At 43.4% G+C, this 26,961-nt stretch overlaps 1 protein-coding gene across 3 annotated transcripts in view; it reads left to right on the forward strand.

The window, feature by feature from the left end:
* PLXNB2 (plexin B2) overlaps window positions 1-26,961 on the forward strand; it is a 350,928-nt gene that overhangs the window by 276,959 nt on the left and 47,008 nt on the right. For all 3 annotated transcript variants that reach the window (XM_079994025.1, XM_079994023.1, XM_079994024.1), the window contains exons 15-22: window positions 8,080-8,234; window positions 11,329-11,477; window positions 13,124-13,232; window positions 20,341-20,477; window positions 22,465-22,635; window positions 23,405-23,540; window positions 24,959-25,171; window positions 25,804-25,980. In XM_079994025.1, coding sequence (XP_079850151.1) covers window positions 8,080-8,234; window positions 11,329-11,477; window positions 13,124-13,232; window positions 20,341-20,477; window positions 22,465-22,635; window positions 23,405-23,540; window positions 24,959-25,171; window positions 25,804-25,980 — 1,247 coding nt within the window. The remainder of the gene's footprint in view (window positions 1-8,079; window positions 8,235-11,328; window positions 11,478-13,123; window positions 13,233-20,340; window positions 20,478-22,464; window positions 22,636-23,404; window positions 23,541-24,958; window positions 25,172-25,803; window positions 25,981-26,961) is intronic.

Consider the following 26,961-nt stretch of genomic DNA (forward strand, 5'->3'; position numbering starts at 1 on the left):
ACTGGCAACCTTACCCTTCATCCATTTTTGGTCAGCCATATTCAAGCATGAGTAACCTGGAATAAATAGAAAGAATTCCAGAAAGGGTTCTAAACTTTGTAGGTCAAGACTAGGGATGCTTGAGGATTTTGTCCAGTCTTTCGTTTTAAGCGAACCAACCTGATTTGTTGATGGACGGCCACCCGGACTCGGCCCCAGACACACTGATCAGATGCTTGGAGGCTGTGGCTGGATGGTTACGTGGGAGCCGGTTGAAGTTAAATCCTTCGAAGACAGAGGTCCTCTGGCTGGGACGGGACGACATGGGACTGAGGGGGCAACTCCCATCTCTTGCGGGGGTGCAATTAGTGCCAGCACCATCCGTTAAGAGTTTGGGTGTAATCTTCGATACCTCCCTCTCCATGGAGGCGCAGATTGCAGCTATAACAAAGGCGGCATTTTTTCATCTCCGCCAAGCTAAGCAGTTGGCTCCTTACCTCTCTCGCCCTGACCTAGCCACTGTGATCCACGCGACGGTCACCTCCAGACTGGATTATTGTAACTCGCTCTACGTGGGGCTGCCCTTGAGACTGACCCAGAAACTCCAGCGGGTGCAGAATGCCGCAGCGAGACTCCTTACGGGGTCTTCGCTTAGAGATCACATTCATCCGGTGCTATACCAGCTGCACTGGCTCCCGGTGGAGTACAGGATCAGGTTTAAGGTGCTGGTTTTAACCTTCAAAGCCCTATACGGCCTAGGGCCCTCGTACCTACGGGACCGCCTCTCCTGGTATGCCCCACAGAGGAACTTACGATCTTCAAATAAAAACACCTTGAGGGTCCCAGGCCTCAGAGAGGTTAGGCTGGCCTCAACTAGAGCCAGGGCTTTTTCGGCTGCGGCTCCAACCTGGTGGAACGCTCTGTCACAAGAGACAAGGGCCCTGCAGGACTTGACATCTTTCCGCAGGGCCTGCAAGACAGAGCTGTTCCACCTGGCATTTGGTCAGGGCGCAGCCTGACCCCCTCCTTTGGCAATCTTTACAAAGCTTTAGTTTATGGTTGCCATCAATTTTGATTTTAATTCATTTTTATAATGTTTTATAATGTCATACTGGTTTAGTGTTGTTAGCCGCCCTGAGCCCGGCTTCGGCTGGGGAGGGCGGGATATAAATAAAATTTATTTTATTATTATTATTATTATTATTTGCAGTTCCCGAACTAATGTGTGGATTGGATTGGATTGTCATTATCCTTGAGTTTTTGCATCTCTCCAAATTTTGTGACATAGCTCAAAAAGTGTAACATAATGTGCATTTAAGGGTGGTTTACTCAAATGAATACTATATGGGAAAAGTACAAGAGAAATATTGCAGTTTTTAGTGTCACTTTAAAAAAAAAAAAGATTGCAGAAATGAGATGGAACAAAGTTAAGAATGAGCACATACAAAATTGGCATGGACCAGAAATTGACTGTCATCCCACCCTAGTCTAGGCTAGACGATATTTTCGTTTAAAACACTTCTCATCTTAACAAATGAGTGATGCTCTGTTATATTCCCAAAGTCATCTATTCATATGTTATATATACACTTTCCCTCTCCCTCTCCCTCTCCCTCTCTTTAATTGATTAATGTTCATAGTCTGGTTGGTATCAGCAGGGCGCAGCTTAATTTTATGTCCATTCTGCCCACGTCCATCTCTGTGGTTTTCTATGAAAAGCAGAAGCGGAAAAGAACTGGGGAAGAAGTACCTTTTTGTGCTAGTGGTGTCCCAATTCCCCTTCTTACTTTCTTGCCATTTGTGGGCCCTTAATAGAGCTGAATTTAAGTGCACCACACTTTGAAAGATAGTTACTTTGGTCGTTCTGGTCGCTACTACAGAGAAGGTGAGCAATTATTGAATTTCCAAATATAAATGAATCCTTTCTTTCTGTAACACATTTAGAGACTACCAAGTAGCATTGGCATTTAATGTATTTTTATAGCCACTGGAGACTTAGAGCAGTATGAAATCCAATATATCCCTTTTATCCTTTGTCCTGTTCTATCAATGGTTTCACAGCTAGTACCTAAAGATGATGGATAAGGGTTGGAATCTAATGGCTGGTTTGCTGCTGGTACATTTAACAACCTGATCAGTAACGAAACTGATTAACACTTTGAGCTCCACCACTGTATTGTGTGTGACTTGGAGAGCTTGCCTTTCAATACATTACAAATCTAATTTAGAGGCAGTTTGAGTGCTGGTTTTTGCAGACGCAGACGTTGTTTTCAGTTCTCCACATATAGATGAAAAATATAAATTGAATCAGTTAGTCAGACACAGCAGTCTCTCTGGTTAGCTGCTGGTATAATTTAAAAAATCCAGAATTCTGAAATTGAATTCCATCAGTCGGTTTTCTGAGTCAAACCAATAGTACCTCACTGCTCGCTTCAGATGTGGAATGTGTGAATGCACATTCTTTAGACAGAATCAAAATACAACAAATAACTTCCCTCAAAAGCATGTATCCACCATCGGTCTTTGACTTATACATATTCACACCATCTAGGGTTGTCATACAGTGGTGCCCCGCAAGATGAACGCCTCGCAAGACGGAAAACCTGCTAGACGAAAGGGTTTTCCGTTTTGGAGGCGCTTCGCAAAACAAATTTCCCTATGGGCTTGCTTCGCAAGACGAAATGTCTTGCGAGTTCCTGCGGGTTTTTTCCCCTTTTCCCCCCTTTTCCTAAGCCGCTAAGCCGCTTATCAGCTGATCCGCTAAAAGCCGCTAAACCGCTAATAGCGCTAATCCGCTAAGCTGTCAATGGGCTTGCTTCGCAAGACGAAAAAACCGCTATACGAAGAGCCTCACAGAACGGATTAATTTCGTCTTGCGAGGCACCACTGTATGTCTGTAATTTTCCGGACTTACACGGTATTTGTCCCTCATAAACAGTGTCTGGGTGGAAATCGGTGAAATGTCAGGGAAACTCCAGACATATGAGAGACCATGTTAGAAATGTAGATTTTGGCGAATTTCATTAAAAATAGTTCAAAAACTCTTTTTTGGGGGGACGGACTAAAAAAACTTCAACTTTTGTGTCTGGAGTTTTACTTTTTGAAATATGGCAGCCCTAACACCATCTATAAAAAGAGATCAGGGCAGGGCATGACAATGGCTTGAGGGGTTATGGATTGACAAATTCACTGTTCTGGAATCCAGGCTAACCCCATATTCCTAGGCACTTAAATGATTTGGGGCACTGGCCCATGGATGTATTTGAAAAATCTCCCTCTCCCCCCCCCCCCCTCTCTCTCTCTCTCTCTCTCACACACACACACACACACACACACATACATATAGTGGTATACCACTTGGGCGGAAACATTCTAACATGCATTTAATAAAGAGCCTCTTTAAATGTTATAGAATCTTAATTTCAAGCATTCAGTTAATAATCTTATTAGTGTAAGACTAAGAAAGGCAGATCCTTTTTTCTTATTTTAGCTGATAAATCAGGAGAGAAAAAACATTTATTCTTCCTTTTCTTGCTCTTTTTTAAAACATTTCCTATCTGTTGAAGTTGGTAAATTTGTGGAAAATAATATGAGGAATGTGGGTTTCTCAGATTAATTGCCATATCACCTTAGTTAACATGAGTTCTCTTTTCCAGCCCCAATATGTCAGCCTTGTAGGCTCAGCATAAGCTGTTAAGGTCAGGGCTGGCCCTGCCGTTAGATATACTGAGGCAGGGACAGCAGGGTGTCGGAAGACAAATGTGTGTGTGCCACACAGCCTGAAAAAAACCCCTAAGCCAGCCTACGGTAGCAAAGGATACATGGCTGTATCCCACTAAGTTATACAGTGGTACCTCAGTTTAAGAACAGTCCTGTTTATGAACGATTCAGTTTACGAATTCCACAGAATGGAAGTAGTGTCCCAGTTTGTGAACTTTACCTCGGTCTCTGAACGGAATCTGAACAGTGGAAGGGCACTGGTGGTGGGAGGCCTCATTAGGGAAAGTGCGTCTCGGTTTTAGAGCGGTTTCGGTTTAAGAACGGACTTCCGGAATGGATTGAGTTCGTAAACTGAGGTACCACTGTACAGTGGTACCTCGGGTTACATACGCTTCAGGTTACATATGCTTCAGGTTACACACTCCACTAACCCAGACATAGTGCTTCAGGTTAAGAACTTTGCTTCAGGATAAGAACATAAATCATGCTCCAGCGGCGTGGCGGCAGCAGGAGGCCCCATTAGCTAAAGTGGTGCTTCAGGTTAAGAACAGTTTCAGGTTAAGAACGGACCTCCAGAATGAATTAAGTACTTAACCCAAGGTACCACTGTACTCAGACTAGACCCGTTTCAACTAATGGACCTAATTTAGTTGTGCCCATTATTCTCAGTGGGTCTGCTCTGAGCAGGACAACCCTCAGTCCTGTTTCCAGAAGATTCAGCTACCAATCTAGTAAGACAGGAAGGGTTGCGATCTTGTGCTTAGTCTCTGGCGGTCAGTGCCTTGACTAGCCCTGGTCAACCTTGTTCAGTTTTCCATCCAGTTAGTCTTTGATTGCAGGACAAGCATTGAAGTCTTGCTGCTCAGCATCATGTATATAAGCGTATTACCTTGAATGGGTTGGCAAGCAGATTATGTCTTGCAACCGAAAAGGAAACAAAACCCAAGTTTCTGATTCACACTTAATAAATAAGCAAGCTTCTGCTCAGCTAGCAAGTTTAACTACTTTGAATAAACACAGTGGTTCATGCGGAGCAAGTGGGGGCTATTTTTAAAGAAGACTTGTTTCAGAACACAGTAATGCACTGTAACTGTTTTTTAGCGTAATGTGAGTTATTCCGAAATTGTCAACTCTGAGGACTCCTTCCCATTCCTCCCGTGCTAGTCAGGAAGGTTAATTATAGCTTTGTTGATCCAAATAATCAGAAGGGAGCCCCCCCTTATATTCAGGTTTGTTTGTTTTTTAGTTAAGTAAAGGTAAAGGGACCCCTGACCATTAGGTCCAGTCACGGACGACTCTGGGGTTGTGGCACTCATCTTGCTTTATTGGCCAAGGGAGCCGGCATGCAGCTTCTGGGTCATGTGGCCAGCATGACTAAGCCGCTTCTGGCGAACCAGAGCATCGCACGGAAACACCGTTTACCTTCCCGCCGGAGCGGTACCTATTTATCTACTTGCACTTTGATGTGCTTTCGAACTGCTAGGTTGGCAGGAGCAGGGACCGAGCAACGGGAGCTCACCCAGTCGCGGGGATTCGAACCGCTGACCTTCTGATCGGCAAGTCCTAGGCTCTGTGGTTTAACCCACAGTGCCACCCGCTACTTAGAACTAAAATGTTATAGTTAGTAGACTTGAGTGCTAATAGTTTCCAGTTAAGTTGGTGATCTGACTGCCCATCAAAAACGTGCTCAAATACGAAGGCTTGAGAGTCGTTGCTTCCAACTTGGTTCATGGTCCTAATTATACAGCACCCTGGATTTACTCTGCGTGTTCTGGAATTAGGCCACGATGCTCTTCAGTCATGTGTGGAGTATGGCTTGGATCTCAGAAGGACTCCAGATATTACAAATTCCGTTCTTAACTTTACCCCTCAGTGAACACAAAGCTGTTACAGGCTTAAGAGGCGCTCTGTTTTCCTCTGTGATTCATGGCCATGATAACCAGAAGTGACAGGGCATCCTTTATCATGGTTCCAGTGCTCCCCGGTGCCCTCCCAATCCTGGTCTCTGACCCCATCCATCAACCTTTGGTCCTTGCTGCAGGACTCCTTGGGTGGAGGCATAAGTTGAACCATCTTGGCGTGTATGTGAATATATATTATTGCACTAGGCTTTCTAAATTCTGCTTTTCACGGCACAACAATAAGATGCTGAATTTTTGGAAGCTTTAGTGTGGTCTGTTTATCTTAAAGTTAACTATGAATAGCTATCTGTTTTTGCTCCAGACATCTGAGGTTGATTAGAAAGCTCTCCAGACAAGAATGAACTTGTGTATTGAAAAACCTCTAAACATAGCACCCCTACAACTCTCACTGCCCGTCAACCCATGTGCATTTCATTTGAAATAACATCTCAGCTAGATCTAAATCTACTGTTAACAAATGAACTTCTTCTTCTAGTCACTTATTTTTCAGTTCCCCTGCCCAAAGGTAGAACTGTCTGACTATTTGCCGTCCTGACAGTTCAGGAAAAAAATGTGCTAATCTGCAGAAAGCCTAATCTGCTAATAATAATACTAATACTAATACTACTACTAATAATAATAATAATAATAATAATTTTTATTTATATACCGCCCTCCCCAGCTGAAGCCGGGCTCAGGGTGGCTAACAACAATAAAATAGTACAACATTCTAAGCAAGTACAGTGGTACCTCGGGTTAAGAGCTTAATTTGTTCTGGAGGTCCGTTCTTAACCTGAAACTGTTCTTAACCTGAAGCACCACTTTAGCTAATGGGGCCTCCAGCCAGCATGCAATTTCTGTTCTCATCCTGAAGCAAAGTTCTTAACCAGAGGTACTATTTCTGGGTTAGCGGAGTCTGTGACCTGAAGCGTATGTAACCTGAAGCGAATGTAACCCAAGATACCACTGTATCACTAGATGGCTGAAGCATAGGAGCCCACACTTGCGCTGCACAAAACAAGAACAAAGCTTCCATGGTCTCCTCCCACTTCGATCTGCACGAAATTTCTTTCCAACCCCAGATCTGGTGGTCTGTCTGTGCATGAGCCTGGTCAGGCCGCTGAATGCAATAAAACCAAAACTGAAGGGCCCCATTATTTTGCTTTCCGCCCTCCGCCCCCATTATCTTACTTTCCTCTGCAAGTTACAGTAATCATTAAGAATGCATTAATGTATCAATGGGACGCAGGTGGCGCTGTGGGTTAAAGCCTCAGCGCCTAGGGCTTGCCGATCGAAAGGTCGGCGGTTCGAATCCCTGCGGCGGGGTGCGCTCCCGCTGCTCGGTCCCAGCGCCTGCCAACCTAGCAGTTCGAAAGCACCTCCGGGTGCAAGTAGATAAATAGGGACCGCTTACCAGCGGGAAGGTAAACGGCGTTTTCGTGTGCGGCTCTGGCTCGCCAGAGCAGCGATGTCACGCTGGCCACGTGACCCGGAAGTGTCTCCGGACAGCGCTGGCCCCTGGCCTCTTAAGTGAGATGGGCGCACAACCCCAGAGTCTGTCAAGACTGGCCCGTACGGGCAGGGGTACCTTTACCTTTACCTTTAATGTATCAATAATTTGATGAAGCTGTGTGGCTAGGACACTTAACTACATTACTGAAAGTCAGAAAGGTGATAAGATGCGAAGATTGATTGAGTTGCTCATTCGTTATTTATTTTCAGCATTTATGCTCCTTTCTATGCCTTTTGCACAAAAAAGGGTGGTGGCTCCCAGAGCAGCTTACAGAAAGCAATAAAGAGGGAGTCCCATGCCCTCAAGTCTACATTCTAAAATGCATAACACACTGGGGTGTGTGGACAGGGTAGGCAGGAAGGAAGAGGAAAAAATTGCTTCTGCACAGTTCTTTCCTTGGAGAGCTGATCTGGTGGCAGCTGGAATACTCTCAGGAGAAGGCTTGTTGAGTTGCGTTCCTCCGTCCATGGCAGTTCTCACATTTTTGCAAAAAGCAACACTCGCCTTCCTCCTGCACCCAGGATCAGATTCGAGAGCAGATGACAATGTCCAGGCTGGGAGAACAGGGCTGCTCCTGCCCAGTGGCGAAGCTGCATGCTCTGCTACCGGGGGCGGAGAGTAGGTGGCGGCATGGCACACGTTGTGGGGGTGTGACACACTGCCTGTGGGGGCGTGGTGCGCGGTGGGGTGCCACGATGGCACCCTACCGGAATAGTGGTGCCATGAGTGATCCGCTCCCTCCGCACTCCCGTTCCTCCACCAGTGCTCCTGCCATATTTATTTCCCCAAGCAGCTGAATTGGTGGTTAATCACAGATTGTGGTATTTGTGAGCGCCATGATTGTACCTTAATGATGCTGCCCTGTTGGGTGCACCTCAAGATTTATGTGGGTTTGAATTTCTCTTGAGTGGTGTAATAGTAACTGACACTAGAAACATGCATATGATTTGTTTTTCATTTTTACAGTGACTCTATACAGCTGTTCCTATGGTCGGAATGACTGCAGCTTGTGTCTCGCAGCTAATCCTGCATATCGGTGTGTCTGGTGTGACGACAGCTGTGTTTACACTGGCCGGTGTGCTTCTCCCACTACCACCTGCCCTCCTCCAGTCATTACTATGGTAATTTCTGCGTCATTCATAACATAACATGAAGTCCACTCAAGTCAGCTTGCAAAGCATTTATGGAATTCTGAGGAGCTGTTGCAAACTTGTGAAGTCCCATAGTAAAGAGACTCGTGTCTGTTTCTTTAAGATCCACATGGTGGATAATCACTGCGCTCGCAGGGCATTAGAGCTGGCTTTTTAACTAAACAAACCAAAAGGAAAAGGCTACATAACTATATCCTAGGAGTGTCTTCTAGTAGTGCTGTAATGGCTGCTCCTAGGTTACATGGGACGAGTTCATAGCATGGTTTCTTGCCTTGCCTGCATTGTCTCAGATTCCAGGAAGGGGTATTATTGGCACGAGAGAGTCTCTGTGTCACCAGAGCATGCCATTACATTTCCGGTACCACTAAGGGGCAGAACTTTATGAGATGTGTGGACATACTGCTGGTCTGTCTTTGCTCTCCGTACTTGCTCATAGCATCTGATTTAACCCAATAAGCTGGTTCAGACGTAACAATCTCCATTTCACAAAGCCTGTACATTGCTAGCAGCTAGTGACGATAAGGTAGAAAGCCAGACTAATACAATTACCGTATTTTTTGCTCTATAAGACTCACTTTTTCCCTCCTAAAAAGTAAGGGGAAATGTTTGTGTGCATCTTATGGAGCGAATGCAGGCTGCGCAGCTATCCCAGAAGCCAGAACAGCAAGAGGGATTGCTGTTTTCATTGTGCAGTGATCCCTCTTGCTGTTCTGGCTTCTGAGATTCGGAATATTTTTTTTCTTGTTTTCCTTCTCCAAAAACTAGGTGCGTCTTGTGGTCTGGTGCGTCTTATAGAGCGAAAAATATGGTACATTGTTCAGGCATTGTGTTAAAACAGTTACGGTTAGAGAGCAGAGTCTGCAGCTTCACCCCTTACATACCTTGTTCTGCCCAGATTGCTTTTTTCATTTTCTGGCTTTCCAAAGAGCTTTAGTTCAACAAGTCTAGTCCCCCTTAGGGTTGCCATTTTTTTGAAGAGAAAAAAGAGGACACATTTGCCGACATCTGCTTTTAACTATGGATCTCTAGGACAACTCTCTCATCATCAGAAAGAGGACGTGTCCTAGGAAAAGAGGACATGTGGCAATCCTGAAGCCTTCAGCTTATCTAACTAGTTCCACAGTTCTAAATTTGTAGCAGAACATTAAAAAGAGCATTTGTAAGCAGAGTGGTACCTCAAAATGTATCTCTGCCTGTTAGAAACCTGCTTCAGAGGTAGTTCACTCAACTAAATAAATGTTTCAGTATTTTTTTCTATTAAAAGGAGACACCATTGGGTTCTTTAGGCAACCACAACACAGTTATAAACTGGATGAAATGCTAGGTGTTACTCTAGGCAGGAATGCTATATATAATAGTTATAACCTGGTATTGTAATAAAGTATAGTAGAATTCCATTTTCCGTCAGGTATTTGAAATGATGCAGCTTGTTATTGATTTTATAATATTGGGAAGAATGTTAGACTTGACATTTTGCAGTAAAAAAATTGTTGGCTCTCGGGTCTTTTCCCCCCAAAAAGGCAATTAGGATTTTTGAGGAGTAGGCAGCCGCATAACAGAAGAGGCCACAGAAAGTCCACAGAAAGCTCTCCCAGTGTTGCTGGATCTCAGACTGCCAGAATTTTTATCATTTCCTGCCTTTTTTTGCAGACGTTTTGCATCTGAGAGCCAGTGTGGTGTAGTGGTTAAGAGCGGTAGTCTTGTAATCTGGGGAACCAGGTTCGAGTCTCCACTCCTCCACATGCAGCTGCTGGGTGACCTTGGGCTAGTCACACTTCTTTGAAGTCTCTCAGCCCCACTCACCTCACAGAGTGTTTGTTGTGGGGGAGGAAGGGAAAGGAGAATGTTAGCCGCTTTGAGACTCCTGAAGGGGAGTGAAAGGCGGGATATCAAATCCAAACTCTTCTTCTTCTTCTTCATCTGGAGCCCAATAGGTTGGAAAATTCAGGTTCTCAGGGACAGAGGCAGTAAGGCAGGCCTTGGAGGTCATCCTCAGAGCAGGGAGGGATACCAGTTAGAGAAGGGAGATCAGAAGCCCTGTGGAAATCTGTTTGGCCTATCTTTGGCCTGGGGATCACCACTATTTCTTTATCACAGTTGGCCATTCTTGATCTACATCCCTAGGCACTCTGCGCTGCCCTCCTTTTACCACAGTCCCTTAACAGGTATAATTCTGTTGCAGTACATCCTTATACTAAAATCTTACATTTAAAATACCATGCATCATTCTCCTTAAAGGGGAAAAATAAATATCAATGGGAGTCTTCAATATACCCCTAGGACATGAAACTCTTGTAGAGCAGATGTTTTCCCCCCTGCCTAAACACAAAGACTTGCAGCTCCTTACCTTTCCATTCTTAGAAAGACCAATTTGACATTTCAGTTGAGTACTTTGTGGTACTCCGTAGGATATAAAATATCATTGCTCTCAGGAAGTACCTAAATGCTCCAAGGTGTCCACATTGGCAACAGTACAAAAACTTTCGTTCTAGAGTCAAAAGAGGTGGTTCTGAAAACTTGACAGGGCGATAAATGCTCCTTTTGGTGCAGAGGAATGCGTTGAGCTCTCACCATACATTTTTAACACAGGAGATATAAAGTTACGTGGAGAACAAAGACAAACCATTTGTGCATGGATATATGCCTGTGGGTCTTGGGAGGGTGTTAGAGCAACAAAAGTGTTCTGAAAAATCATTGAACTATAGCTATTATACAGTGGCAAACTAAGCTTGAATTACTTCTAAGGCTAGTCAGGTTTTGTTAGCTGACAAAGGGCAAGAACTCCTTATTCCAAAAACTGCACAAATAGGGTTAAAATGTAAATATTTCCTAACCACCCTTGCCACTAGGGGTAGGGTTCAACTGATATATAATCTCAGAGTTTGCATGCCCATCCACTACAACCAGAATAAAAATTGAAATTTTCCGGATTTCTGGCCAAAACTCAAATTTAAACCCCAAACATTTGTATTCCTCCTCCAAGTCTGCGAACTTACTGTTTAAGCTGCTGGTCAGTTATTAAAATGATGTTGTGACTTTTTAAGTATGTTTTCTTTCTGTTCAGATTAAACCAAATAATGGACCACTGAGCGGTGGAATTTTGTTGACCATAATGGGATCTAATTTGGGCATAAATGCTGAAGATGTCAAAAGTATAACAGTGGCAGGCACTGAATGTATATTTAAAGAACAATTCTACTCTGTTTCTACCAAGTAAGTAATTGTCTGATGTCTTGAATGCCAGTTTGTTTGTTTTTTATCTATTTGCTGCAGGTTCATAGAAATGTGAAATAAAACAACTGTCCTGACAAAAATGGCAGTTGTTTGCTTTAAATATATAACTTCTTGAGCATTTCTGTATGGTAATGAGTTGCAACTATTTAATGTGTTTAGCTGTAATTCTAGAGACAACTGCAATGTTTATGCTTATTCTGTTGTATTTTATACATGTAATTATGTAAGAGACTTGTAATAACAGCCACCTTTATATTTATGATCTAACAGCTCTAACTCGTTTGTTGCTTATCTAGACTCAATTATGCACTAATTTATTTTGAACTGGAGGCATTTGTAAGTTATCTCATGCAGCTTACATTTCCAATGGTGTCACTGCAGGAAAGTCTCATATATTAAACATTTACAACCTTGCACACTCTTTTTTTAAAAAAAACACCAAACCCACCCACCCCTTTTGTAATCCTGTACACAAATATTACGAAAAGGTAGTTTTGTTATGTTCATTTTTAAAACGCATCTCTAAAATGAACATTGGAAATGTTTTAATTCAGTTTGGCAAATGTTAGGCATCCAGCTACCCTGTTAGTGTGCATTCATGATGATTTGTGCTCATGATGGTATTGGGGCGGTTATATGCTTTCAATACTGTTTGCACCTGCAAAACATTTTGTGTTGGTGAGACTGTCTTTGTTTCCCATCAGTACTTGTCCCATAGCTTCCTACTAAAACCCTGTAACACAATGCAAACATTCAGGGGGTGGGGTGTTCTATCCTGCCATTGTTGTGCTGCAGCGTATGAGTGTCCCAAAGATGGCAATAATGCAGTAGTACAGTGGTGCCCCGCAAGACGAATGCCTCGCAAGACGAAAAACCCACTAGACGAAAGGGTTTTCCGTTTTGGAGGTGCTTCGCAAAACGAATTTCCTATGGGCTTGCTTCGCAAGACAAAAATGTCTTGCGAGTTCCTGCGGGGGTTTTTCCTCCCCCCCCCCTTTTTCTAAGCCGCTAAGCCGCTTATCTGCTTATCCGCTAAGCCGCTAAAAGCCGCTAATAGCGCTAAGCCGCTAAGCCGTCAATGGGCTTGCTTCGCAAGACGAAAAAACCGCTAGACGAAGAGAATCGCGGAACGGATTCTTTTCGTCTTGCGAGGCACCACTGTATTGAGAAAGTATTGCAGAACTAGTAAAGTAAAAAGATGTGCGAACGGTTCCATATAAATCCATCACTGATGCATCAGTGACATGTTGCAGAATACATCTGCTCCCCCCCAAAAAAGCCACATTCGGTGGGGGTGGGAATGCACCTCCGATGGGGAAATCAAGGTGTGAATCTGGGTTTTTCTATTTCTTTGAGAAATAAACCTGTAAATTCATCTTGTGAAAAGGAATGGTGTGCCATTTTTTAATGGTTTCTACATAATGAAGGCTTGAGTGTGATCTCCTCCTGGAGATTTAAAATCATTTGCGTGACTGATTCTAGTTTATTCCACCTTGTATTACTTTTGAGGCTTCTGTAATGGTGTCTTATTTAATTGTTAGATTTTATTTTATTTAAGAACGGGCTGCAGGAAATATATATCAGTTTAGATCTTTTATGTACAAGCTTGCCTTGTTTCCAACTAGGATTGTATGTGAGGTTGGAAGCGTGCCAGAAGCAAAAGAAGGTGAAATTGAAGTTGATGTAAATGGACAACAAGGCAGATCAACAAACGAAGTGCAGTTTACATATCAGGTGAGTCTGTCCTTGTCAATAGCTTACCTTATTTAACACATAGTATCTTGTTTTCCATTTTTCACTGGGTCAAACGTAAGTGTATAAACAGTGCATTGGTTTTTATTCCTTCATTTGGAACCTTGGAGGTTCTGCTGAAACAGAATGCTTAAGTCTACTAAATATAATAGAGAGATGGCCTGTTATAAATAAGGTGGATACAGCACCTGTACTACAGAAGACAGAAAAGAGATGCATGGGCAGCCTTGTGCTCATCCAAACATGCTTCCATCCCTTAAAGGTCTAATGCTCATCCAGTCAAAAAGGGACTTTGACTTTATGCTGAAGGGACACAGCTTCAAGCCATCGTCTGCCTGCTACTTCACCCAATTCTTCCAAGGCAAAGAAGTCCCACCTTGGGGAAGGAGGATATGTTAGTAGCTTGTATAGATAGCCAGGGAAGACTGGAGGGTACTGGGGGGCTGCCCAGGTAAGAGCAAATGATGCACAGAGCATCATTTACAGCCAGGGCTTTGGAGTTTGTAATCCACAAATTGCACAATAGAAGAAGATGCTCTGTGCATCACTTTCCACTGGACAGGTAGCCTGCTAGAGTCTTCATTGGAAGCCATGCACGGGCTGAAACTGCCCTCCTAACCGAAAGTGAGGTTTGGGTTTTGCCTTGAGAGAGGAGTAGCATCCAGAGGACAGCTGAAGGTGCAGAGAGATGCAAGGGACAAGATTGGGGGTGGGTGGGTTGTGCCTGCCTCGGTTCAGCTTACTGCAATCCAAGCAGGGGTGGCTGCATAGTTGAACACCCCTGCTTGAATCCTCAGCCAACCCTCAGAAAAAAACATATTTGGCTCTGAAATGGGCCATACTTCAAGAAACAGCTCGTAGCTTTCTGCTGAACCGGTAATCTTAATGGGGAGAATGGATGCATATTCACTGAACAGTACCTAATGATAGTAGAAATCCTAAAACATTTTCAGTTGGGTTGCTTAATTCCATAAATAGAGTCTCTGGCACAGACGGCATGATGTAAGTCATGTGAGAGATTCAGTTAGCCACCTTCACAGGACCTTATAGTGCTTGTAAGGCATAGGTAAGTGTACATGGATAGATACAACATACAGGGTTATTTTTAAATTCAGCTGTCACTTTTGGTATTTAAAACAAAACTAGTGAAATGTGTCATATGGAAAGTCAAGGTTAGGTTACTCTCTTGGGGATTCATTTTTCTGCCTGGGCTATTTCAGCTTTCACGCTGAATAACCACATAGAGGAAGTGGATGTGGTCAAGTCACAAGAAGGAAGGAGTTGGATATTTGTAGAATGCGAGGCCAGAATTGGAAAACAAGGGGCATGCATGCCAAATCTGTATTGTCAGTTCGTGGCAGGAGTGGGCAGCTTGCAGCATGTGAGACTTCCACTGTGTAACTCTAGCTCTTGCTATTAATAATAATAGCAGCATTGCATTTCTAATTTTCATTACTGCGGAGTTACATGTGACTCTTTCTTCTTCCAGGATCTCCATTCTTTTAGCATTCCAAAATGACAGCTGTTAAAGATTTTTGGCTTGAAAAGCACAACTTGCATTTTAGCTTAAAAAAATCCCTTATAGTTACTGGGAAGATGCATTGTAAGAGGAAAAGAAAGAACTGAACTGTTAATTTAATGAGGTCACCAAGCTGTGGGTAGTTTCTTTTCCTCCCTCTGACTTTTCACACCAATTCTCGGCTAATTATATTTTCTTTCCCCCTCCTCTCACCCAGCTAAAAGAGGAATAGATAATTTTGTTCTAAAAGGAGATAGACATTCTTTGACCGCCTCCACTTTTACCTTGGAGGTGCATCTGTAAATGGACACCAGGATAACAATTCGTGTCTGAAATTTGTAGGGTCATCATGCCATAACTTACATTTCCTTTGGTCCATAGAATTAGGATATGAAGCATGACACAACTAACTACATTTTACTGAAAACTTTGCTGTTTTTTTACTGGGCAGAAAGGAGAGATAATATTTTTCCCCCTCTCTGCCCTAACTTCCCCATTGGTTTTATACACCCAGTATACAAGAACGTCAAGTATCATCAATCAGTCTCTGTAGCACTGAGTGGCCTGGTTTGCGTGTCACATTAAACCATAGTTAAAATAAACTGTACGAACAGGTAGTGTGCTACTGCCTGCTTCTGAAATCAAAGGCCACTCACTGTTCACTTGCAAACAAGCTTAGCGTTACCGCTGAACCTTAGGTCATGCTTTGATTCTTACCAAACAAACCATAAACAGTGACCAAAGTTTATTCTTGGCTTACCACTTATGGTTTGTTTGGGGGAAGCAAACTCCTGAAATTTGTCTGCAACACTAACCCAAACCATAGCTTATTTCACAGCAGGAGCAGGGAAAGAGCAAAGCACCTGCAATTTCAGCATCAGTCACCAGCACATTAAACTATTTTAACTAGTTAAAAGTGTTGCTAATACTGCCATCCTCTCACTTGGTTTGCCTTTCTTATTACATGAAGAGACAGACCACTTCACACTAGGGATTAAGATTCCTATGAGTGCTAGGTGCTCAAATCTCCAGAAGCATGACATGAAAGTTTAAACCAGGCAATCTAGTGTGTATTATGTTGTCTTAACATCCTTTGTTTCTGAGATCACCTGTGGGCGTTGTTTGTGGGCAGTTTATCAGAAGACGAGCTTCTAAACTCTTCCTTTGCTGCTTTGTGGGAGGAAGAAGGGATAGTGCGCAATCCTGAGGTTCACAGCAGATCTTTCCAGCATGTTCATCTCTGAATGCAACCTTTCTATCAGATGTTGCAGCTGATCATGCATAATCACATGTCCTGTAGCTTTGAGTAGCCACCGCAAGTAATAAGATTATGTGTAAAAAGGTAAAGGACCCCTGACAGTTAAGTCCAGTTGCGAACGACTCTGAGGTTGCGATGCTCATCTAGCTTTACTGGCCGAGGGAGCCGATGTTTGTCCGCAGACAGTTTTTCTGGGTCATGTGGTCAGCATGACTAAGCTGCTTCTGGCAAAACCAGAATTATGTGTAGCAGCCTTTAATGCCAAATTATGGACAGTATTTTTTTCTGAACTACATATTCAGCATTGGCCCAACTGAACAAATCACTGAGAACAGCTCAAGTTGACCCAAGCAAAAAACATTGCTGTTCCGTTTTTAAGAATAGATCTGCACCATCTGGTTAGCTATAACTATATGAAACTGTTTGATGTTGGTAACCCAGCTCGATGTAACTAGTTCATTGTGAGATCAGCACTATCTAACCAAACAGCAAGAAATTTAAAACCTCACATGCAACCCCAACGTGCAGTTTCATTCCAAAAAGCGCCGTTCATTAAATTTATAGCACTTGCTTTATTGGCCTGCTTTATTGGCCCATTAAGGAAAACATTAGGTGTGCTGAGGCAGCTTTGCTGAGCACTAGATGATTATATTAAAAGGACAAGGATGTGTGTGCTTCTTTTTATGTTGCAAAAGGGCTCTTTCGTGCGCATAATTCTTGTAACCAGTTTTTTTTTTTAGTATGTGCATGGTTAGGGTCACAAGAAGTTGCCTTATTTGGAATCAGAACATTGATCCATTGATTGGTCTTCCAGGATTTCAGAAGGGGAAATCCTGTATAAGTAGTTTCTGTATTTATATCCAAGTGACTACAACTATTCTACACCTAACTCAGCAGGTGTGGGTACACACCCTGGCTCTAATGCGCACACAACATGTGTGCATGGGGTATGCATTTCCAGTTCTGTAGTAAGGGCAGCTCATGACTCTTTTGTGTCCATGCACCTGCTCTCGCCGCTGAATTCATAGAATCGTAGATTATTTTAGAGTTTGAAAAGACCCCGAGGGTTGTCTAGTCCAGCTCCCTGCAATGCAGGAATCCTGTCCACAGACATTCTGGGTGGTGGGTGGGCCTCGAACCACCAACCTTCTGATTAACAGCTGTTTTGGGGAAGCTGGTATATACATGTAACCCTGTATTCCACAGGGCTCCCTCTGGACTTTGCATTAGATCTATGTTTCCCACTCTCAGTTATGAGTGTTTTTGTTCATTTCATTGTTGGACTGGTGCAAGAGAAGCTCACGTGGCATGCACCTCAATTCATTCTTCTCGGGTTGCTGCCTCCTTTCTGGGAGCTGTAAGGAAAAACGAGACAGCAACAACATGCGATAGTTTTTGAAAACATGCTTTTTGAAGACACACACAGACAATGCAGGCTTCTAGTGTGGGAGTAAATACCATCTGACATACAATTAAAAATTGAAAAGAGCTCCTTAGGCTTTATATAAGAGTGCTGTACTCTTGAATATCAAAGCAAAATGTTAATCATTGCGACTTGCACTGCAGCGCATTGAGTTCCATTCTAGGGCAATCCAGCTGAACATTAAATGTATTCTGCAGAGAGTGCTGCTTCCCTGGGCTTCTGAAAAATTAGTGCTTTTATGAGTGCTTTTCAATGTGTGTTCCAGTTGTTGTTGTTGTTATCATTATTATTCTTATTATTTATTAAATTTGCATACCACCGATCATCTGAAGACCTCAGGGCAGTTCACAACATAAAAATACAAAACGAGAATGTAAAACAAAAACAAAACAATAACCCCCCTCCCACAAGCACATTTTTAAAAAAACTATTGGATGTTAATAGGATGTTAATCAGCTGAAGATTATAGAGAAACATTTCTGCCTGGCACCTAAAGATATGTAATGAAGGTGCCCTTCCCTGTTTTTTCTTGCTTGGGTCAACTTGTAATCTATATGATCCTTATAGTTTATGGGATCGGAATTGACGCGTGTGGTGAGGGATTTCCAAAAGGTGGTGCATTGTCCTGGATCTTTCGGGTTTTCCTAAAAAGCTCAACATTTATGGGGGTGTCCTAGTTTTTACTTTTTGAAATATGGCAACCTTAGTGTTGCTCCCATCCCTTCCTCAAAACTCCATACTTGAGGAGTTATACAATGTTATCCACACCACACCCCTGTGATGAGGTAGCTTGACTGAGAGCGAGTAGGACTGATCTAAGGTCTCTTGGTGGACATCATGATGAAGTCAGGTTTTGAATCTGGTTTCCCTTGTGCAATTCAGTTATTTGCCCCCAAGATGTCTTGCTGGTTGTAAGCTATCGATAAGGGCTTGCAGAGACATTTGTAAACACCTCTCCCTTGCATTTACATAAAGGATGTCATTTGCGGTTCCATGGTATTGCATTCCAGTTTCCCTCAAGTTTTTATGATGTAAAGCTTGTGTCTCCTGCAAGAGCATCTAAAACATCTCCTAAAAATTGCACATTTCTACATACATAGACTATCTTTACCCCTAAACCAATATTGTAGGATGCCAGGTGTTGACATTTTTGTAAAAGTGAGCAAGGATTTTAATCTTATGCAGCTGTCTGACTCTTCTTAAATTAGGTGCTCTGAATTCTGAAGGCTGCATACATAATTCCATTTCCAAATGAAAAGACTTTGACAGTTCTTAAACACTGAGACATTAAGGCTACCCCGGAGCTTACTTCTAAGTAAACATACACAGGATTGTGGTGTGCGTGATATTCCAGCTATTAAATAAAAGTTCTGATAAATTTGGTGAATAAAAGGCATGAAGGAACTGCCAACAGAAGACAGGGTTGTGGGCAAGGCTGAAGTTAGTTCCAATTAGTCAAAATATATTGCAAATTTGGGAGAGGGCTATATAAAACAACAACAACAACAGAAGAGGAAGAAGTTTTGAATTAATTGTTTGAAGTTGATTAAACTGGCTCGTGAAAGTGTAAAGCAGATAAAGCGAGATAGCATTATGCTTAATTGCATCATGTTTTCAGAGGATGAGCTATGGAACCAATTAATACTCTGCTAAGATACATTGCAAAATATGGGAGATGTTAATTTTACAAAAAGCTTTTGCACTTCTAAAAAACCATTGGTGTGATTTGGCCTTTGCAATGTGATTTGACCAGGGCCATCTTAAGCATATCTAGTGCCATGGTGCAAAGCTCCTCCCCCCCCCCCCCCGTTTCCCAGAGTTGTCAACCTTTTTTTAGGGAGGACGGCACTGCTGGCGGGGCTGGAGGAGGTGGGCAGCAGCTGGAGGGCAGCTCCTCCGGCAGGGAAGAGGTGAAGGCTACATGGGGCACTTTCCAGCTCAGCTGTACACTTCGTGCCACTGTGGCCATGGCAGATGGAGGCTCCGGGTGCGGTGCTGCTTCAGCGCGGGCAGCATGGCGGAGGCGGGCGAGGGCAGTGAGCTGATGCTGGGAGATGCTGCGTCCAGTCTCCGCCTCTTCCCTGGCACCCCACGCCATTAGCCTCTGTGGGTAAGACGCCCCTAGATTTGGCCTTTGTGATTTGGCCCTGTGTAATCAGGCACAGGGTACATTTAGGTTACAATTTTAAAGCCTTGATAGTAGGTGAGTTTGCAGCAAATTTTGGGTGGTCCCAGAACCATAGAACGGTACGTTTTCACAGCATTGCTAAGCCCCTTGCTATGTCAAGTCTCCTACACAACATGTCACCGAGTTGAATGCAGACTGCCACCTATTTAATGTGGCCTGCCACTTCCAACATCCCACCTTTGCAGCATGAGGCAGGAAGTTTATCAAGCTTGTGCTGGGCTATATTTGACTCAAGACTATCACAAGTTTTGCAGACCTATTTTAAGTGATACTTTCCAAATTAGCCAACTTCCCACAAAGAATAAGAGGGGACAGTTGCCTTCTGTGCAAATATCAAAACCGGTTGCTTTCACATTGCCTCACAACGCTGCGGGCCTTGCTTTGTTGCTCATGTCATTGATAACAGTTATATTCCAGGAAAGTGTGAGGAAGAAGCACTGAAACCATGACTGAAAACAGTAAGCCCAAAATGAAATCCTCAAAAAATGAACAGGCAGCTAATCCATTATGTTGTAGCTTAGGCCTTGAAATCAATAGCAGCTTAGAGTAGTGTAAGCTTTAAATAGAAGTCGGTTCATAATCTCTTTCATTTCTTCTTCCCTGGTCCATTTTTTCCCCTCATGGTAGTATTTCCAAACCTAGAAAAGTGCCTTTGTGAGAGTAAAAACTGAATTTAACCAGTTTTTGACTTCTTCATGACAGGATCCTGAACCTACAGGAATAAGTCCTCAAATTGGTACCAAAGCTGGAGGGACATTCTTAACTATCAGTGGCACAAACCTGGACACTGGCTCTATTCAAGATGTTCAAGTTTACCTCGATAATGTACCCTGTCAAGTGTAAGTATAAGGACTTATAAAGCTGCCTTTCCTCTCTTAGGTGTGGTCATGCCATCTATATTGTAGATTTCTAACCTCTGTCAGTGGAACGTTCAGCCATCTTAGCGTCCTCTGAATTACCCTAGCCCCACCTAAATTGTTTCCCCCATGGACTGTTTTCCGCAGATCCTAATGACGCAATGGAAACTTAATATTTTCTCTCATTTTATCTAAATCAAATTAGTGTGAGTTCACACTGATTTTGTCCACAGTGTATGACTTTAGAATCAAGCAGCCACTTAGATGAACAGCTCTTGGAAGTTCAATCCTCAGAGGGGTCAGTTCTCACATTATCCTCCTTTCCCACGTATATATTTTAGTAGGGGAACACGCAGCTAAGGTTCATAGCCCATACTTGATTCGCCATGTGCTCTGAGCAACAGAGCTAGGAAAGTGCTTTAAATTTGTGAAGATCACCTTAAATGTTACAGTCAAAAGACAAGGGAAATGGGTAATTTGTACAGAAGCTGCATATAGTGTTGTCTGCAAGTGTTGTGTTCATTCTGTTACTCTGATGACTTAAATAGGGCTTTACTATTTATTTCACTTTCCTTGTGTTTGTTTCGGCTGTGGAGGGCAGGGTTGTCTACGACTGACATGAAATTATTGGAGAGAAATAAAGCTAATTGAGGCATAAAGAAGTATATAGAAGAGTGAAAGCAGGACTTCCTTTGCTTTTTGCAATTACTTGGTAAAATACGTCAACACTCAGAAAGGACCACCAGATCCCCTTGGCTAGAGATCTCACTTAAAAATAGGCAAGCTTCCATAGCATTTTGTTTTAGAACCTTAAAGTGAAGGTGGTCCTCAAACATCTGAATGGGACATCAGGGAAAGATGAAAGTCATACAAAGCATTAGGTCAAAACAGTCCAAAACTAACTTCCACGAATTTGTCCTTATCTGGGCAGGAACACTCCAATATTGTTGAATGTCTGTGTGCTGGCAGAAGAACCTGCAGCCCACATGTGGAAGCACCACTCTGGCAGCCCAACAGCAACAGCCTAGGGATAGAGTTGGCATAGTCTCGTGATGGGTTGGGCTGTTAACTCATATGCACCAGGCCCCTTAAGGAGATTTCTCCATGGGTTCATTTGGGGAGAGACCAACCCTGACTGTGGTCTCTTACCAATGTCCCAGCTGCTTGTGACATTGAAAATGAAACAAAAGTACTACCCTGAGCAAAGGTATCTAAAGAGCTATCTATAGGAGGGGCAAGGCTGGGCCATAATCCCAGAGTCAATTAATCATGGTCACATCACTCCTTTGCTCTCCTGACGTCCCCCTTCTACCCCTTCCCAAATACCCAGCACAAAGGGGTACTTGCATTGGATGTTAGTGAACTTGGTTTCTCAGATGTTCATGCTTATTCACATTCACTGTTTCTCTTATGAAGCCTTAATAATAATAATAATACTTTATTATTTATACCCCGAGTTTCCCCAACAACTCTGGGCGGCTCCCAATGGAGTCTTAAAAACAATACAGGATATTAAAAACTTCCCTAAACTTCCCTAAACAGGGCTGCCTTCAGATGTCTTTTAAAAATAGGATAGCTGCTTATTTCCTTGACATCTGATGCGAGGGCGTTCCACAGGGTAGGCGCCTCTACCGAGAAGGCCCTCTGCCTGGTTCCCTGTAACTTGGCTTCTCGCAGTGAGGGAACCGCCAGAAGCCCCTCGGCGCTGGATCTCAGTGTCCAGGCTGAACGATGGGGGTGGAGACGCTCCTTCAGGTATACAGGACCGAGGCTGTTTAGGGCTTTAAAGGTCAGCACAGTATATTGAATGTAACCCCATTTTTATATTCTAAATGTTAAACTAAATAATGCTGGTATTCTCTGTGTCACTTGAGGAAATGAAGATGTCGTTTTCCTGTGGGCTGGGGTTCGGGAGGTTGTAGAAGTCAGTCTTGATGTGATTTTCCTCTCTCCTTTTTTCTTAATTTAGTATCACATTTGGGCAAGAAATAGTTTGCGTTACTGGACCAAATAGCAAGGAAGGGCCTGTTCCTGTAACAGTACGGCATGGAAGCAATGAAAGAAGGATAGAAAACGAACCGTTTACCTACAGTGAAAACCCTACAGTTAGCAAGATCACACCTGAAGTCAGCATTTCCAGGTAATGAAATATTTCTTTTGTAGGAAAATAAAGTCTTCAACTTTAATGAGCTGAAATTATAAGGTTTCCCCCCTCTCTGCTTTCAATGTAATTATTAGATAACAAGTATCCTGGGTCTAAGCAATCACAATAAATGTAGCATAATTGTATATTTCTTCTAAAACAGAAGTCATCACCTTCAAGAAAGGCAGAGCTCTCTTTTGTTTAAGAATAATGTATCAAATTAATAAGATGTTCATGACTTTCTTCCTACTCCACTTGAAACAGATTAAGGGTTAGGTAAAGGTAAAGGTACCCCTGCCCGTACGGGCCAGTCTTGACAGACTCTGGGGTTGTGCGCCCATCTCACTTAAGAGGCCAGGGGCCAGCGCTGTCTGGAGACACTTCCGGGTCACGTGGCCAGCGTGACATCGCTGCTCTGGCCAGAGCCAGAGCCGCACACGGAAACGCCGTTTACCTTCCCGCTGGTAAGCGGTCCCTATTTATCTACTTGCACCCGGAGGTGCTTTCGAACTGCTAGGTTGGCAGGCGCTGGGACCGAGCAGCGGGAGCGCACCCCGCCGCAGGGATTCGAACCGCCGACCTTTCGATCAGCAAGCCCTAGGCGCTGAGGCTTTAACCCACAGGGTTACAGTCAACTTAACCCTACTCCAGGAAAGACCCATTAATGAACCTATTTAAAATGTCTTTGAACTTCACCAAGTCTACTCTGAGTAGACATTAGGAGAACAATGGTATACATGGTTTTATTTGTGCTTTTATATTTTAGCGGAGGCCGAAATATTACTGTCGTTGGAGCTGGTTTTGATATTATCCAGCATTTCTCTGTGAAAGTTATATTTAAGCCTTTTGTCGAGAGATCATCAAGGAAGAGGAGGAAGAGGCAAACAGAGGAGGAACAAAAGGTAACCATCGTCTCTTCTTTGTACAGAAATACAGTGTGGGCAGTATTTTATTCATTTATTAAATTTCTATAGCACCCTGCATCCAAAGATCACAGGCTCATTCACATGTTGCTACCCTCCAGGGCTCTCATGGAAGAGACACAGGGTCCCAGTCGGTTCATACTGAAACTGTACCTAATCCAAAAACCCTTGAAATTTCTCTTTGTTAGTTTTAGTGGATTCAGTAGTTGGTCAAGAACTTTAGGGTTTAATGAATAGGTTTTGAGTGGCATAATTGGAAAAGGGTGAGTCCATGGGGCACAAATTGCCATGTGCAAGCCCTGCAGGTCTCACACGACTCAGGGAGGAAGCTAAGGAAAATGTTTATGTGGTACTCTTGCAGATTTCTCCTCCGTTTCCCTCCTATTACCGTAATTCCTATAAGAAAGAATTTTGCTGTGCCCACTCCAAGGTGGGGATAGTTTTCTTGCCCAGCTGGAAATATGTTAAAGGAACCAAGGGGATTTTTGATCTTTGTGCTGTTGCTGCTTTTTTCCTGTTTTAGTCACATTATTAATTGTAATTTTAATGTTTTGAATAGTTTTTTCCCCTGTATGAGCCTCTATATAACATGATCTGATATGTACTAAGCCAGGGGACAGCAAACTTTTTCAGCAGGGGGCCAGTCCACTGTCCCTCAGACCTTGTGGGGGGCCGGGCTATATTGGGGGGTGGGGTGAACATATTCCTATGCCCCACAAATAACCCAGAGATGCATTTTAAATAAAAGCACAAATTCTGCTCATGTAAAAACACTAGGCAGGCTGCACAAATAACCCAGAGATGCATTTTAAATAAAAGGACACATTCTACTTATGTAAAAACACACTGATTCCTGGACCATCCGCAGGCCGGATTTAGAAGGCGATTGGGACGGATCTGGCCCCCGTGTCTTAGTTTGCCTACCCATGTAGTAAACTCACACATTAGTATGCAAAGGTTAATTTGGAAGAAGCACTGACACTGCATAAAACTACAAGTGAAATTCACAGTTTATGGTGTAAAAATGATTAGCAAAATTAATTGTGTCAAAGATGGCAAGAATGGAGTCCAGTTAAACTTAGTATTCAGAAATGCACAGTTTATACACTGGGATACACCTATGATCATCCATCCTAAAACAATGCATATGAAATAGTGCATGCTTTTTACCAATTCGATAGACACAGAGATGAATTACCAGTGCTGCAGTAGCAAAAATACCAACTTTCGAAAAAGGACTAAAGTGTATGAGGTTGCAAGAGAGAGGTGACAGCTTGCACATTGAATTTGCTTGTATATGTGTGAGACAAAGAGGGAGGGAAGAATAAAGAAAAAATGTAAAAATTTACCTGCCAGTGATCACCAATACTTGTTTGTTTGTTTGTTTGTTTGTTTAGTTTGAAGGAAAAACCATCTCAAAGATCAATGACACCACTCTAGTCTTCTTATCACCACCAGTGCTGGAGGACCCAGAAAATTACAGAATTACTGTGGTTCTCCAAATGGATGGTCATCAGGTGGGAAAAGACTTTCAATATGTTGCTGATCCAACCTTTGAAAACTTCACTGATGGTGTCAAAAAACAAGTCAATAAACTTATTCACGCAAAGGTAAGTGTGTCAGGAAAATGACCTCTCCCAGTGTGCTTTGCCATTTCATATTTGCATTTGGCGCTTTCTTTCCTAATTGTGTTAATCTGATGCAAACGGTTGACTGGAATAATTCCAAACACTGTTTTCCAAGACTAGCATTGTCTGAATGTGAGGAGCATAAATTCCTTTTTTTGTGCTACTTAGGGGTGGGGGAGACCTGTCTTTGCCTGCTGACATATGCCTCTAAAGGTTTCTTGTCAGTGGGGTTTCCTCTTGCTGAAATCAAGAATTGAGTCCTTATCAGCAAGTTCTCCTGACATTATTTGACCTTATTTATACCCCCTGTTGCCACCAGGGGATGATATTGGATATTGTAAATCTAGGCCGGCACTCTCGTTGCCCTGCAGGAACAGCTTCCATGAACAAGGCTTACAGATTTGCCTCAGAACGTCAGCTACCCTGAGGGTATTTCCTCTTCCACATCGATATCAAATCCAGCTGTTTGGTTTTCAGATGGAACTGTGCGAAACATGAATGTATTAATCATGAAAGCTTTTATCCTTTTCCTTCCCTCTCCTCCCCTCCGCTCCCAGACACCACAAAGCGAGCCGATAGCTAAGATGGCTTAGTGTTTCTGTGTTTCTGTCTAGGGCAGTAATCTCAACAAAGCTATGACGTTGGAAGAGGCGCGAGCATTTGTGGGAGAGGAGCCCTGCGTCATCAAAACCCTGACGGAGAACGATTTGTACTGTGAGCCACCTGAAGTGCAGCCCCCGCCCAAGAGAAGGCAGAAGAGAGATACGGTTAATAACCTGCCAGAATTCAGCGTAGGTCACATTTATCTGTCTTTTTAACAACACATATAAGGTGTGCGGCACAGAGGGCATCTTGTTTTGAAGTGGCAATAATAAAGAGCCTTCTTTTACGCATGATTTGTGCTTCCAAAGAGCACGGGCAGAAGAAAACCATCCTCCAGTTTGCCACTCTTTGCCTAGAAACAGAATGTGTGAAAGCAAGTGTTAGCTTTCTTTTGCTAGGGCCTAGGCTGTACTGGGTAGGACGCAGGTGGCGCTGTGGGTTAAAGCCTCAGCGCCTAGGGCTTGCCGATCGAAAGGTCGGCGGTTCGAATCCCTGCGGCGGGGTGCGCTCCCGCTGCTCGGTCCCAGCGCCTGCCAACCTAGCAGTTCGAAAGCACCTCCGGGTGCAAGTAGATAAATAGGGACCGCTTACCAGCGGGAAGGTAAACGGCGTTTCCGTGTGCGGCTCTGGCTCGCCAGAGCAGCGATGTCACGCTGGCCACGTGACCCGGAAGTGTCTCCGGACAGCGCTGGCCCCTGGCCTCTTAAGTGAGATGGGCGCACAACCCCAGAGTCTGTCAAGACTGGCCCGTACGGGCAGGGGTACCTTTACCTTTACCTTTTAGGCTGTACTGGTACTGAAATGTGCATCGATCTAGATCAGTGTTTCCCAAACTTGGGTCTCCAGCAGCTTTTGGACTACAATTGCCATCATCCCTGACCACTGTTCTTGATATTTAGGGATGATGGGAGTTGTAGTCCAAAAACAGCTGGAGAGGAGACCCAAGTCTGGGAAACTCTGGTCTAGATTCAGGGCCACCCTACCAGCACAAGCAACCCCAAGCAGCTGCTTAAGGAAGCAGTACTTTTGGAGGAGTCAGTGAAACATGTGATCTTTGAAATGCACCCCAGGGAACTGTGGTCTTATTTATCTAAAGAAAGAAGTTATAAACCACTCACCATTCACAAATATTGTGGTGATATCCAAAAAAGAAAATTACGAAGTTAAAA

The sequence above is a fragment of the Podarcis cretensis genome, assembly GCF_951804945.1.
Source record: "Podarcis cretensis genome assembly, chromosome: 10".
NCBI classification, from domain to species: Eukaryota; Metazoa; Chordata; class Lepidosauria; order Squamata; family Lacertidae; genus Podarcis; species Podarcis cretensis.